The sequence below is a fragment of the Crinia signifera genome, chromosome 1 (genome assembly GCF_055691185.1).
Source record: "Crinia signifera chromosome 1, ASM5569118v1, whole genome shotgun sequence".
NCBI lineage: Eukaryota > Metazoa > Chordata > Amphibia > Anura > Myobatrachidae > Crinia > Crinia signifera.
Window position 1 is genome coordinate 303,003,100 of NC_139217.1, and position 15,193 is coordinate 303,018,292.

Here is a 15,193-nt window from a genome sequence, read left to right on the forward strand (position 1 = left end):
AGGATTAACGGAGCATGGTTAAAGTAGATGCATGCGTGCGTGCATCTCAGGAAGAGATAACTTTATAGGGCTAAACAATAAATTGTCCACAGCAACCAATCAACTTCTACCTGTGCTTTTATAGAATGTACTTGATACATGATAAGTAGAAGCTGATTTGTTGCTATAGACGACTTCTCAAATTGTTCTTTTTAGAAGGTTTGATACATCTCCCAGGTACCGTAAAAGAAAAAAAAATAGGATTTATGGTCTTACCTTGATAAATCCCTTTCTTTGAGTCCATAGGGGGCACAGGAGTTCACGCTAGGTATGAGAGGTGAGGTAGCAGAGCGTGCACCAAAGGGTTACAAAAATGTACCCAGCATGCTCCCTGCCTCCCTTCTCCCTCATAACCCGCCCCCTGACCCTGGGTCACCAGTTTCGTTAGCAAGCCCAAGGTAGGAGCAAAGCCAGAGAAGAAGGAAGAGCATACGCACACCCACATAGCATACAGGCCCTAAAGCCATGGAACGTTCCTACATAGGAAGCCCCGCTACCAGGTGCATCTGGGAGGGCGTCCTGTGCCCCCTATGGACTCAAAGAAAGGGATTTATCAAGGAAAGACCATAAATCCTATTTTCTTTTTCGTCCACTAGGGGGCACAGGAGTTCACGCTGGGACGTCCTAAAGCTGTCCCCTCACGGGTGGGGGACGCTCCTGGACTGTGGAAAGCACATGTCTACCAAACTGTGCATTAGCCGATGCAACGGTATCAAATGCATAAAACTTGATAAAGGTCTGGGAAGAGGACCAAGTAGCCGCCTTACAGAGCTGTTCAGCCGAGGCGCCTCGACTAGCGGCCCAGGATGTACCCACAGACCTGGTAGAATGTGCAGTAATCCCCTCCGAGTAATCTGTGCGGAAAGATATGCTTGGCGAACCACTGATCTGAGCCATCTCGCCAAGGACTGTTTGGAAGCGGGCCAGCCCCTCTTATTGGCCTCATAAAGCACAAACAGGGAATCCGACTTACGTGTTGACTTAGTCCTGCGAAGATAAATCTGCAACGCACGGACTACATCAAGAGAAGCTTCAGAAGAACCTGGAAAAGAAGGCACCACTATTTCCTGGTTAAGGTGAAACTTAGACACCACCTTTGGAAGAAAATCCAGTTTGGTACGAAGAACCGCCCTGTCCGGGTGGAATACCAGAAAAGACGGTTTCCATGATAATGCACTAAAGTCCTACACCCTTCGTGCTGAGGAAATAGCCAACAAGAAGGCCACCTTCCAGGATAGCCATTTCAGATCCGCCTCCTCCAGATGCTCGAAAGGAGACGATTGAAGTGCCCGGAGAACCAAAGAGAGATCCCACAGAGCTACCGGTGGGATCACTGGAGGCTGGACATGAAGAACTCCCTGTAAAAATGTTCTTACATCTGGAATGGAAGTCAACTTCCTTTGAAACAGGATCGACAAGGCTGACACCTGTACCTTCAAAGACGACAGGCGCAAACCCAGATCAAGTTCCGCCTGAAGAAATGCCCATAGGCGAGAAAGTCGAAAGAATCTAGGTCGGAAACCCCTAGATGAACACCATAAAAATAGGTCTTCCAGACTCTAAAGTAACTCCTAGCTGAAGAAGGTTTCCTAGCATTCCCACCATGTGAGAGACAGGTGAACCTCCGGGGGCAGTGAAATCAATTGACTCCTTAGACGAGTATGATCTCCTGAGAGTGTGAAGCTGAAGTGGGCGCAAGTGGAACTGTGTATACTCTACCATGTCGAAAGACACCACCCAACACTTGTGTACTGAGACCCTTCTGTGACCTATAAGGGAATGAATCTTCCTCTGAAGGAAGTGGATCTTATCCTCTGGAAGATATACTCTCTACAACCGAGTGTCCAGCCGAGCTCCCAAGTGAAGCGTCCTTTGGGAAGGAGTAAGAAACGATTTCTTCCAGCTTATCCTCCAACCGTGAGATAACAAAAGTGTAATCACGAACTGCAAATGACTCCGTAGTTGGTTTGGGGACCTTGCCAAAATCAGTGGGCCATCCAGGTATGGAATCATCCTAACCCCAGCCGGTGCAGGTGTGCAGCCATGACCGCCATCACCTTGGTGAACACCCTGGGAGCCGTAGATAGACCAAAAGGTAGCGCCCTGAACTGGAAGTGCTCGTCCCGAAGGGCGAACCTCAAAGTGCTGAAGGTCCTGTCGGATGGGTGAAGGTACGCATCCTGTATATCTAGCGAGGCCATAAAGTCCCCTGGTTCCAGTGAGATAGTGATCGAACGCAGGGACTCCATGCGAAACTTCGCCACTCGCAGAACAATATTGAGCGACTTCAGATTCAGGATAGGACGGTGAGAACCATCCGGTTTGTCGATCAAGAATAGGGTGGAGAAGAACCCCTGACCCCTCTGCTACTGAGGAACTGGAACAATGACGTTCGAGTCCAAAAGAGAGCAGATGGAAAGCTGTAGCGCCTGTCGTTTCGCTGGGTCCTTTGGAAGACCCGTGCAAAAATAACACTGAGGAGGGGGGATCCGGAATGTCAGGCATAGCCCCTTCGAGGTGCCCCACCACTCCGGCACAAAGGACAGAAAGTGGCCTCCCACCCCGGGATCCCCCGGGTGGGGACTCGCCACATCAGGCTGCCGGCTTGTCCCTCTGCTTAGCCACTGGACGTCTGGTAGCCCAGGGCTGCTTGGTGCAGGGCTTGGCTGCCTTAGTGGTTGAGGAAAATCTAGAGGAAGGACTAGTGCCATCGGACAAACCTCTCTCCACCTTGCCTGCCCACTCACACACTGCATTGACCACCCATGTTGCGGCAAGCGTGGTACGCCTAATGGCCCCTGCCTGTGAAAAAGCAGTCCTGAGGAAATTCTCAGAGGGGTCCTTCAAAGATGAAGAATCCGGAATGGGCAGTACTGAAGTGCGAACTAATCACGCAACATGATCATCCACCAGGGGAGGAAAGATACGCTTGGCGAACCACTGATCTGAGCCATCTCGCCAAGGACTGTTTGGAAGCGGGCCAGCCCCTCTTATTGGCCTCATAAAGCACAAACAGGGAATCCGACTTACGTGTTGACTTAGTCCTGCGAAGATAAATCTGCAACGCACGGACTACATCAAGAGAAGCTTCAGAAGAACCTGGAAAAGAAGGCACCACTATTTCCTGGTTAAGGTGAAACTTAGACACCACCTTTGGAAGAAAATCCAGTTTGGTACGAAGAACCGCCCTGTCCGGGTGGAATACCAGAAAAGACGGTTTCCATGATAATGCACTAAAGTCCTACACCCTTCGTGCTGAGGAAATAGCCAACAAGAAGGCCACCTTCCAGGATAGCCATTTCAGATCCGCCTCCTCCAGATGCTCGAAAGGAGACGATTGAAGTGCCCGGAGAACCAAAGAGAGATCCCACAGAGCTACCGGTGGGATCACTGGAGGCTGGACATGAAGAACTCCCTGTAAAAATGTTCTTACATCTGGAATGGAAGTCAACTTCCTTTGAAACAGGATCGACAAGGCTGACACCTGTACCTTCAAAGACGACAGGCGCAAACCCAGATCAAGTTCCGCCTGAAGAAATGCCCATAGGCGAGAAAGTCGAAAGAATCTAGGTCGGAAACCCCTAGATGAACACCATAAAAATAGGTCTTCCAGACTCTAAAGTAACTCCTAGCTGAAGAAGGTTTCCTAGCATTCCCACCATGTGAGAGACAGGTGAACCTCCGGGGGCAGTGAAATCAATTGACTCCTTAGACGAGTATGATCTCCTGAGAGTGTGAAGCTGAAGTGGGCGCAAGTGGAACTGTGTATACTCTACCATGTCGAAAGACACCACCCAACACTTGTGTACTGAGACCCTTCTGTGACCTATAAGGGAATGAATCTTCCTCTGAAGGAAGTGGATCTTATCCTCTGGAAGATATACTCTCTACAACCGAGTGTCCAGCCGAGCTCCCAAGTGAAGCGTCCTTTGGGAAGGAGTAAGAAACGATTTCTTCCAGCTTATCCTCCAACCGTGAGATAACAAAAGTGTAATCACGAACTGCAAATGACTCCGTAGTTGGTTTGGGGACCTTGCCAAAATCAGTGGGCCATCCAGGTATGGAATCATCCTAACCCCAGCCGGTGCAGGTGTGCAGCCATGACCGCCATCACCTTGGTGAACACCCTGGGAGCCGTAGATAGACCAAAAGGTAGCGCCCTGAACTGGAAGTGCTCGTCCCGAAGGGCGAACCTCAAAGTGCTGACGGTCCTGTCGGATGGGTGAAGGTACGCATCCTGTATATCTAGCGAGGCCATAAAGTCCCCTGGTTCCAGTGAGATAGTGATCGAACGCAGGGACTCCATGCGAAACTTCGCCACTCGCAGAACAATATTGAGCGACTTCAGATTCAGGATAGGACGGTGAGAACCATCCGGTTTGTCGATCAAGAATAGGGTGGAGAAGAACCCCTGACCCCTCTGCTACTGAGGAACTGGAACAATGACGTTCGAGTCCAAAAGAGAGCAGATGGAAAGCTGTAGCGCCTGTCGTTTCGCTGGGTCCTTTGGAAGACCCGTGCAAAAATAACACTGAGGAGGGGGGGATCCGGAATGTCAGGCATAGCCCCTTCGAGGTGCCCCACCACTCCGGCACAAAGGACAGAAAGTGGCCTCCCACCCCGGGATCCCCCGGGTGGGGACTCGCCACATCAGGCTGCCGGCTTGTCCCTCTGCTTAGCCACTGGACGTCTGGTAGCCCAGGGCTGCTTGGTGCAGGGCTTGGCTGCCTTAGTGGTTGAGGAAAATCTAGAGGAAGGACTAGTGCCGTCGGACAAACCTCTCTCCACCTTGCCCGCCCACTCACACACTGCATTGACCACCCATGTTGCGGCAAGCGTGGTACGCCTAATGGCCCCTGCCTGTGAAAAAGCAGTCCTGAGGAAATTCTCAGAGGGGTCCTTCAAAGATGAAGAATCCGGAATGGGCAGTACTGAAGTGCGAACTAATCACGCAACATGATCATCCACCAGGGGAGGATTTTCCCACTTAGCCCTCTCTGCGAGAGGAACAGGTTCAAAAGTAGTAAGGCGCTTTGAAAGCTGGAACCGTCTAGATGGTTGAGACCACGCAGTCTCCAATAAATCCTCCATGAGGGCCGAAGGCGGGAGCTAGGCCGATACCTTCTTAAGACGCTTAAAAAGCGGGGCTTTACTTTTAGGGGCAGGAGCCTCATCCTCCATCTGGAGGACTGCCTTAACCTCCTGCATCAGAGACTCTACCTCCGCTGAGGACAAAGTGTCATCAGCCACTGCAGATTCCGCCACTGAAGAGCAAGAACTCCCCTCTGAGCTGGAATCCGAATCGGAACCCGGATAACCCGCATCGGGACTCCGCTGCCTACACTGCCTCCTGGAATCCCTGCCTGCCAGAGTAGCCTTCAACACCTGCACAGACTGTGCAAAGGATTGCAACCAAGGGGGCTCTACATAAGCAGGAGCTGCCCCAACACTGGTGCTGGCCGCTGCCACAGGGGGCATGGGCACAGGGGGCAGGGGCGCAGGAGGTACAGGAGTTGACAAGCGGTCCATATGTCAATACCTGAGTCAAGGTCGAATCCCAGGCCGGTTCCTGCTGTGAAGGTGGCAACAGCAGAGGATCTGCTTCAAGGGCCAAACACCTGGAACAGATATCCTCCTCCTGCTGAGAGAGTATGTCCACACATACCCTACAGGTACGGCTGTATCGGAGATGGAGTCTCCTTGCCAGTTTTCGCCTTAGGCATACTGTCCATGAAAAAAGACAAAAACACCAGCAGTTAGAACACTGACACCAAAGCAACATGCATTCCTATATATGAAAGGCCCCAACACACTTGCAGCCTTACACACAAAGCTTTAGCAAAGCAATTTGGTACGGGCAGATAAACTCAACAATTCAGCAAGCTGAAAAGGAGACACAGTATATGCCAAAGCCAATACTATGAATGGTGACAGTGTTTCAAACTTCCATCTCTCCCCCGCCTCCAATGATATTGGAAGGAAGACAGCAGCAGAGCCGAACAATCCAGCCAGCAGCAGGAGAGGAGAAATACCACAAACACCAGGCTCCAGGAGCAAGGTGTGGGGGAGAATCCCAGCAGCCTCCGTCTCTAAACCCAGCAAGTGCCAGAATGGCTGCTGAGTAGGACCTTAATGAGCTGGGACACCTGGGGCAATCAGAGTGCAAGCCTCAGCCCGACCCAAGGGGTGGGGAAGGGACTAACCTACAGCACCTGGTGTTCCTATGTGGTCACCCACTCAAGTACTAACCAGGCCCAATATACAGCATTAGCTGTAGGTCCCAGGCTGTCTTTAAGCTTCCAATGATATTGGAAAGAAGACATCAGCAGAGCTCAACAATCCAGCCAGCAGCAGGAGAGGAGAAATACCACAAAAACCAGGCTCCAGGAGCAGGGTGTGGGGGAGAATCCAAGCAGCCTCCGTCTCTAAACCCAGCAAGTGCCAGAATGGCTGCTGATTAGGACCTTAATGAGGAGCTGGGACACCTGGGGCAATCAGAGTGCAAGCCTCAGCATGTCCCCAGGGGTGGGGGAGGGACTAACCTATAGCACCTGGTGTTCCTATGTGGTCTCCCACTCAAGTACTAACCAGGCCCAATATACAACATTTCCAATGTGGTATGGCTGTAGGTCCCAGGCTGTCTAACCTCCCCCTCAGGCATCAACCCCCGGGACATAGCCTGACTAATTGTCCCTGGTGATCTAGAGGAAAGGTGGAGCAGTCCAGACCCCCACTGCCTGCCCCCCCCCCCCCCCCGCTGACTCCCATACAAATGGGGGGGATCGCTGCTAGACGCGGCTCCCTGCAAACAGGGAACCGCCGCTTACCTGCCCGGGGACGGAGTGCAGCATGTGGGAGCCTCCGAGAGAGGGTCCCGCGACGGAAGTCCCCAGCCCAGTCGCCAGCGCTGCCGTCGCCGCCGCCGAGTGATGGAGCTGCACTGCCGGTGACTCACTAAAAGAGCACCCGCCGCAGCAGCTCTAACCCATGGCTGTTCTAACAGCCGCGATAATGGTGCTGCTCTCTCCTTGGCACCAAAGAAAAAACTGGTGACCCAGGGTCAGGAGGCGGGTTATGAGGGAGAAGGGAGGCAGGGAGCATGCTGGGTACATTTTTGTAACCCTTTGGTGCACGCTCTGCTACCTCACGTCTCATACCCAGCGTGAACTCCTGTGCCCCCTAGTGGACGAAAAAGAAAAAGGTTAGAAGACTATTACCATTAATTCATGATGCCTATTGTAAAGCGCAACGGAATTTGCTGCGCTACTGTATACAGTATAAGAAACTGTAGATAAATAAACAATAAAAGGAGTGAAATGCATTGGAGTACTTTGCATTCAATTTGAAAACTGCCTAGGCACAGGTGCCTATGAAACGTTTATATTGACTGGAATTGGAAGACTTAAGCTGGGTACACATCTATACAATCCTTATTTCTGGCAACCATTCGGCCAACCGTACTCCCGTCGGACCATCCACAAACAACAGCCAACCCGCGCGTACACACCTGTACAATTTTACTTGCGAAATCTGATGTACTGCCGTCCAAACAGTCGCAAGAAAAACATGTGACCAAATTTATCATAATGGGCTGGGTTAGGGCATAATTATAGTTGTCACCCTTTTACCTATAAAAAAAAAATCAGCGTGGGGTCCCCCCCACAGCCGTAACCAGCACCAGGCTGAAAGAGCCGGGGCTGGTATTAAAAAAACAGGAAACCCGACAAATAGGGCTTCACTGATTTTTTTTTTTTTTTTAAAACCAGCCCCAGGCTCCAGGTCCGGTTCCCAAAATAAGGGGGACAAAATGACCAGGGGTCCCCCGTATTTTAAGAACCAGCCCCAGGCCAAACCAGCCAGCAGGGTAAAGCCACAGCCGGGGGACACTTATTATATAAGGTCCCGCGGCCAAAGCATTCAGCCCTCTGACCGGTCAGCCTGGCCAGGGGTCCTGGGGGAGTGGGGACCCCCCAATTAAGGGGTCCCCTTACCTGACCAGGCTGAAGCCTGGTGCTGTCCTCGATGCCCCTGGGCGGTGGGCATCGAGCTGATCTTTGTGTAAAAAAACGATTGTTTTTTCCTGTGGAACTATGAGTCCCAGCAAGCCTTCCCCGCAAGCTGGGACTTGGAGAACCACAAGTCCCAGCCTGCGGGGCATTAAAGGGCCCGCTGGGTCTTCTAGTTCCACAGTAAAAAAAATAGTTAAATAAATACACACTGACACTTTAGAAAAATAAAAAGTTTAATACATACATACATTACACAAACACACTATAACTTACCTATCTTGATCCCGTAGGTAGGTCCCAGGGTCCGGTCCGGTGGCTTGGTTCCGGGGCTGGTCCGGGGCTCCAGGGCTGAAGAGTCCGGGGTCCTGGATCCGTAGTAATCCAAAGGGGTACCTGGGGAAGCAAATCCTACTCACCTGTCCTCTGGCGTCCACCCCGGCATCTTCACTTCAAGACGCGCGCTGCTCCCGGCTGCTGGTACCCGCTCTGCTCCGCTGTATACTAGAGACTTCCTCTGCGTCTCTGCTCAAAATGATTTCTGGCCAATCATTGGAATTGGAAGACTTAAACTGGGTACACATCTATACAATCCCTATTTCTGGCAACCATTACTCACTAACATACTTCGCAGGTCACCGCGCAGACACACAGGTGTACTCATAACTCACTAACATACTTCCCAGGTCACCGCGCAGACACACAGGTGTACTCATTACTCACTGACACTTCCCAGGTCACAGCGCAGACACACAGGTGTACTCTTTACTCACTGACACACTTCTCAGGTCACAGCGCAGACACACAGGTGTACTCATTACTCACTGACACACTTCCCAGGTCACAGCGCAGACACACAGGTGTAATTACTCACGGGCACTTCCCAGGTTACAGCGCAGACACAGGTGTACTCATTACTCACTAACATACTTTCCAGATCACAGCGCAGACACACAGGTGTACTCATTACTCACTGAAACACTTCCCAGATCACCTCGCAGACACACAGGTGTACTCATTAGTGTGCAGACACACAGGTGTACTCATTAGTGTGCAGACACACAGGTGTACTCTTTACTCACTGTCACTTCCCAGGTCACCGCGCAGACACACAGGTGTACTCATTACTCACTGACACACACTTCCCACGTCACTACGCAGACACACGGGTGTACTCATTACTCACTGTCACTTCCCAGGTCACCGCGCAGACACACAGGTGTACTCATTACTCACTGACACACTTCCCACGTCACTGCACAGACACACAGGTGTACTCATTACTCACTGTCACTTCCCAGGTCACAGCGCAGACACACAGGTGTACTCATTACTCACTGACACACTTCCCAGGTCACAGCGCAGACACACAGGTGTACTCATTACTCACTGACACACTTCCCAGGTCACAGCGCAGACACACAGGTGTAATTACTCACGGACACTTCCCAGGTTACAGCGCAGACACACAGGTGTACTCATTACTCACTGAAACACTTCCCAGATCACCTCGCAGACACACAGGTGTACTCATTACTCACTGACACACTTCCCACGTCACCGCACAGACACACAGGTGTACTCATTACTCACTGTTACTTCCCAGGTCACCGCGCAGACACACAGGTGTACTCATTACTCACTGACACACTTCCCAGGTCAACACGCAGACACACCACCAAAAGCCCTAACCCAACACACCCCTTCCCGCCTACACCATCCGCCCCACCCAAAATTAAACACATTGATCCACAAATAACAAACATAATTCACATTAAAATATATTTATAATTTTAATGGGCCGTAGCCCCTTACGATGGTGTGAAGAGCGCCCATAGGGCGCGATGAAACACCTAGTAATTCTATATGTGGTTATCTGCAGTGGTATATTTTACCTATGTGCTGCGGAACTGATTCCCCCCGAATAAAAGCCGCCACCCCACTCAGCATCAGTGAAGCCAGATGCAGTCCGTGAGACTGCAATAGACTAACTGACTGGCAGTGATTTCCTATGGAAGTCCTACATGCCAGTCGCAGACACTATGGCAGTCCCATTGAGGGGTTTTACCTTACTCTGGTACTGCCAGTCCAGGCTGTGATTATCATGCAACCCGAGCCGGCTTCTATGGGCTATAGTGGGTGCAGTCCATAGAAGCCATGCTTGTGAATGTGCCGTCTCACAGTGTTGATTGCAAATGCGCTGGTCCTGGCACCTGCTGCATATATTGCGTGGGGGAGAGGGGAGAGGAAGCAGCAGCCCCCCTGCTAAACACAACAAGGGGCTGCCACTAGTTATCTGCATCATGCTATCAACTAATTTCAAGGGACAATTTGCCATGCGCAGGTACATCTGAATACAAAATGCACAGTACTACAATCAGAATTATGATTGGTGCAAAATAATAATACATTTAAAAAAACTTTTAAAGCTCTGAGTATAGATTGAGTCTCCCATATCTGAGTATCTTGAGGATGAGACCAAAGTCTAAGCACAGGATGTATTTCTGCTTCCTTTACAGCTTATACACACAGCCTGAAGGCAGTTTCATACAACATTTTAACTAATTTTGCACAGCAAAGAAAATGGTGTACATCGAACAATCAGAAAGCAAAAGGTATCACTATCTCAGTCCGGCTCAAAAAACTTATGAGCTTTGAAATTTGGATAGGGAAGACTCAATCTAAACAAAAAAATGTAAAATAATTCCATTCTTATTAATACCATTAGTATCATAAAACAAATAAAACTCAGTGGTTCTCAAACTCGGTGCCCAGTTCACGTTTTCCAGATCATCTGGCAGGAACACTGTATATCACCAACTGTCACATTTTAAAAATCTATGGGTGCCTGCAAAAACATGTACTGTGTGGGGTCTACAGGACAGAGGGGCAGATTTATTAAGCTCGGTGAAGTGATAATGTGGTTGATACTTTATCAGCAGCCAATCAGCTCCTACCTGTGAAGTTACAGGCTTGAAAAATGACAGGTAGGAGCTGATTGGCTGGTGATAAAATACCAGATACTTTATCACTTCACCGAGCTTAATAAATCTACTTCAGAGTTTGAGAACTTGTGCATTATATAGCTGGCCAGTATTGAAAATATATACATTAGTGCTAAACATTTCCAGTAACGTATCTTTGTATCCTAGATTTTTTTTATTTTTTTTAAAAGGAACATTTGGTAACTATTTCCAAGGTTAACTCCTTCTGTGAAGGACTAGACTCAAGTGATTATACGGACAAAGAGAACAGGATGCCAAGCTGTGTCCAAAGGGTGCCAATGAAATATAGAAGAAAAAAGTGGTTTTCAGCTCAAAGTGTTATGTGCTCCAGCCACAGTGGAGGTGCTCACAAAGCAAGTTTTTCCTGGGTTATTTCCCCACGGAGTATTAGAGCATGAAGTTCCTACAGAATCTCAAGGTTAATGGATAGTTAAAGGTTTCAATAAAAAATCAACATTATAACTATCACAAAGGACAAAAATCACATGGGTTTGTACTAAAAACTTTTTTTTGTCCTGGTTCTTGAGCCATTTCACTTTTTAAGATTAGGGTTTTTAAAATTGTGTTCCAATACCCTTTTCAGATTGCAAACACGGGTCGAGATCTAGGGTCCGACCAGAGTTCTTCGAATTCACATTAAACCCAGGTTATAAGGTTTGATGCTTTCACACTGCACCTCGACCGGGGTTGTTACGTTAGAGACCCGGTAATATGCCGGGTCAGAGATGCGGTGAGAAAGGGTCATCAAGGGTAAATCAGGCTGTAAAAGTAAAAACTAAAAAAATATATAAATATATCATTAATATAATAATGATATTATTTTTTAAATTTAAATCTAACAGTATTTCAATGCAACAGTCTACTGCAATCATACCCACTAAACATATCCAACTCTCTACACTGTAAGTTGTTTTATTCTTCTCCATCATTACTATTTCAGGTGCTAATAAATGTTAAAATCATGTTCCACATGGTCTTTTCATTATCAGTTAAGCTAAAAAATAAAAAATAAATTGTACTGCATTGCGCTGTGACATGAATCCTTTTTTCAGGTCACAGTGACTTCCATTGCTCCCATATGATCCATACAAAAAAGGTAAACTACTGTATAAGCACTATTCTCAGAAATGTGCAATACACCAGCCAAAATTTTAGTTTTTCAGTAAAATACTACATTTCTATAATGCCATAGTACATATATCATCTATAAAAGTTTGTGTTTATATAGTACATTTGTTGATCATATTTTGGAAATTATTGTTTTAGTAACATAAAACCGTTCCTTGATAGTGATTCCATACAAATAATATATGGAGTTCAACATTTTCTACATGAAAGCCTGAGAACAGTGCCTATATTCAGAAGAGATTTACATTATCCATCATCTGTGAGACTACAAGCACTAAACATACTTACATCTCCATCTAGTGGCCTTTGGTCATCACAGTCCTTGGTTGGGCTGATATCCTGCCTCATCACCCAAATAGGCTCTTTAGGCTCATCAGGAGTGTATGGGGAACGCACTGTCCTGGTTTTTACTTCCTCTATAGCCTCTTTAATGTCCTTGATAGCCAGCGAGATAGCATCCCGCTTCTCTTTGCTGTACCTTTGCACTATCTCTCCAGCATTAGTCGCAGTCTTGGAGGCAGAAGAGAGATTTCCATTACTTATATGATCGCCATGAACGTTGGAAGGGTCAGCAATGTCTAAGCTTTGTTCAGCCTCCGGCATATCCTCTGCTGCCTTGTCCAAGCTCTGGGAACTCATGCTCTGTTTGACTTCTGCCACAATCTGATCAATGTCTTCTTCTTGATCATAGCTGTCCATTCTTGGATAAGGTGCAAATTCTGCCTCTTTCTCAGGACTGTCAGACTCTCCATCAGACCTCTCATCATAATGATGAAGACGAGCGCCCAGTGCTTCTTTTCGATAATTGTCAGCTTCTTCTCTTTCCTGTTCATAGAGACGGAGGCCCTCCCTAATGTCCAAATCGGGAGTGTCTCCTATTTCCTCATACACATGCTCCTGAAGTCCATAGTCCGCATAAGGTTCAGCGTATTGCTCATCCTCACCCCTGTGAAATAACCGATGCGTGTAGACATAACCAGAGTAAGCTGCATTTATTGCTTCCTCTGGGTCCAAACCATGGAAATGTAAATGATTGGGCAGAGTTCTCGTATGCAGAACCTCTCCGTGTTCAGCCTCAGCATTCTCAGTGTATTCCTCAGACTCTGGTCTATACTGAATAGCATATGCATTTTCATCCTCATTTTCCTGTGCTCTATCCAGATCGTATCCTTCTACTTGGCCTGCAATTACATCCCCCTCTGCTGTGTCAGTATGGTTATGAAACCCACTCTCCGTACTAGCAGATCGGGCAAGTGTTCCTTCTTCCTCTTGCCCCGACTGTCCCTCTTGCTCCTCAGCTGTATGCCGTGAGTTAGGAGTGGCATATGTATTTTGTTCTTCTTCCACTTCTGGAAGTTCCATGTCCGCTTCCACAGTCTCATTGATGTCTGCATTTCCAGGCTCATCACTCACCTCCACCTCCTGTGATCCGTCTAAGTGGTTCATGACAAGCTTACTGTTGTTGGATCCTTACTGTATTAACATTTTAACTACAAGAGAAAGAAAAATAGAGTATGAGATACAAGTTTTAGGTTTAAGAATTAAAAACTTGCTTGTAGTACAACTAAAATTTGTTGAACAATGAAAGAAATCTTGGGAACGAAATCCCTGAATTAAAAATACGAACAGCGTCATCCCAACAATTACAAGCCCAAAGGATCCCGGTATTTAAACCCTAACCCCCTCTATAGCATATCGCTAAGCACCCTGCCTCACCATATCCTGCCCATTTCACTGCCCCACATCCTAACCTTCATGTCCAACTCTAACCACCCATATTACTAGTCAGATACGCCTGGTGTCATACCACCAGGATCCCACTGTTGATATTCTCTTAGGATCCTAACCACATCCCAAAGAAATACCTAAAACAAATTGAGCAAAATAAAATAGACATTATTAAGCATAGGTAATATCTAAGTTATACAATTATTATCGTGCAATGATTTCAAAGAAGAAGTCCATAATTAGAAAAGAGATAATACACATTATGGGAATAAAAGAGACACCTGTGTTAATTGCTACACAGCTAAGTACTAAAATCAATTAGAGTGAAATTACAATTTTTCTGCTACAAATTTCCCGTAGATTTCCTGCACTTGTAAGCCAGACTACATTTCACGTAAATGGCCTAAAGCAAAAGAAATCCACTAAAAGCAGCATTCACTCCTAGAGTTCAGGCATCTCTTCTCCTGGTTTTCTACATGCTCACATACCAATACATTAGAGCTCTCTAGGCACTGTGGGACACAAACATAATTGTTACACACAGCTCCATACAGTTTGAAACCATGCCACAAAGACTGCAGCAAATACATAATTATTCCAAAATAAACTCCAGACGTTTCATGCAGCTCAGGAAAATTCCAAAATAAACTCCAGACGTTTCATGCAGCTCAGGAAAATTAACTAATTGATAGCATATCTTGGTGTTTTACTTCTTTTCAAAAACGGGAAACAAGAAAACCGAAAAATTTGCTAAGGAAAAGAGGACTATTATGCACTTCTAATATAATAGGACATCCTCTAAGTTAACCCACCCATACAGTGTCTGTGGGATAGCGTGAGGTGTTAAAGGATTTATATACCTTTTTCTTACAAACCCAGATAAGAGGTTTCCCGAATATGTAAAAAATAATCACAAACCACCTAAATTTCAGGAATGTTCAATCAACACAGCTAAAAACACTACACAGAGCAGTGCTCACTAAGCGATCCTCAAATCGCGTGAAATTGTTCAGTTGGGCTCACCATGAAAAATCGCATTGATAAAGGTCCTAGAGGTGGACTGAAACGTTTATGCCTGTAATCTGCCATGCTGCCTGATTAAACCCACTTTATCATGCTAAAGACTGGTGTGTGACCGCTAATTGATGCTGTACATTAAGTGGACTTTTGCTAGCCTGCTGATATGGATTGTCACCCCAGCAAATTTCTTATTCCGATGAGAGTGCCAGTATAGATGGACTAATTATACATACACACACATATATATATATATATACACACACACAC

The 15,193-nt window shown here is 47.3% G+C and overlaps 1 protein-coding gene across 3 annotated transcripts in view; it reads right to left on the bottom strand.

Annotated features, from left to right (window-relative positions):
- Positions 1-15,193, bottom strand: part of APBA1 (amyloid beta precursor protein binding family A member 1) — a 129,932-nt gene that overhangs the window by 58,395 nt on the left and 56,344 nt on the right. For all 3 annotated transcript variants that reach the window (XM_083186075.1, XM_083186073.1, XM_083186074.1), the window contains exon 2: positions 12,467-13,668. In XM_083186075.1, coding sequence (XP_083042201.1) covers positions 12,467-13,624 — 1,158 coding nt within the window. In that variant the 5' untranslated portion in view covers positions 13,625-13,668. The remainder of the gene's footprint in view (positions 1-12,466; positions 13,669-15,193) is intronic.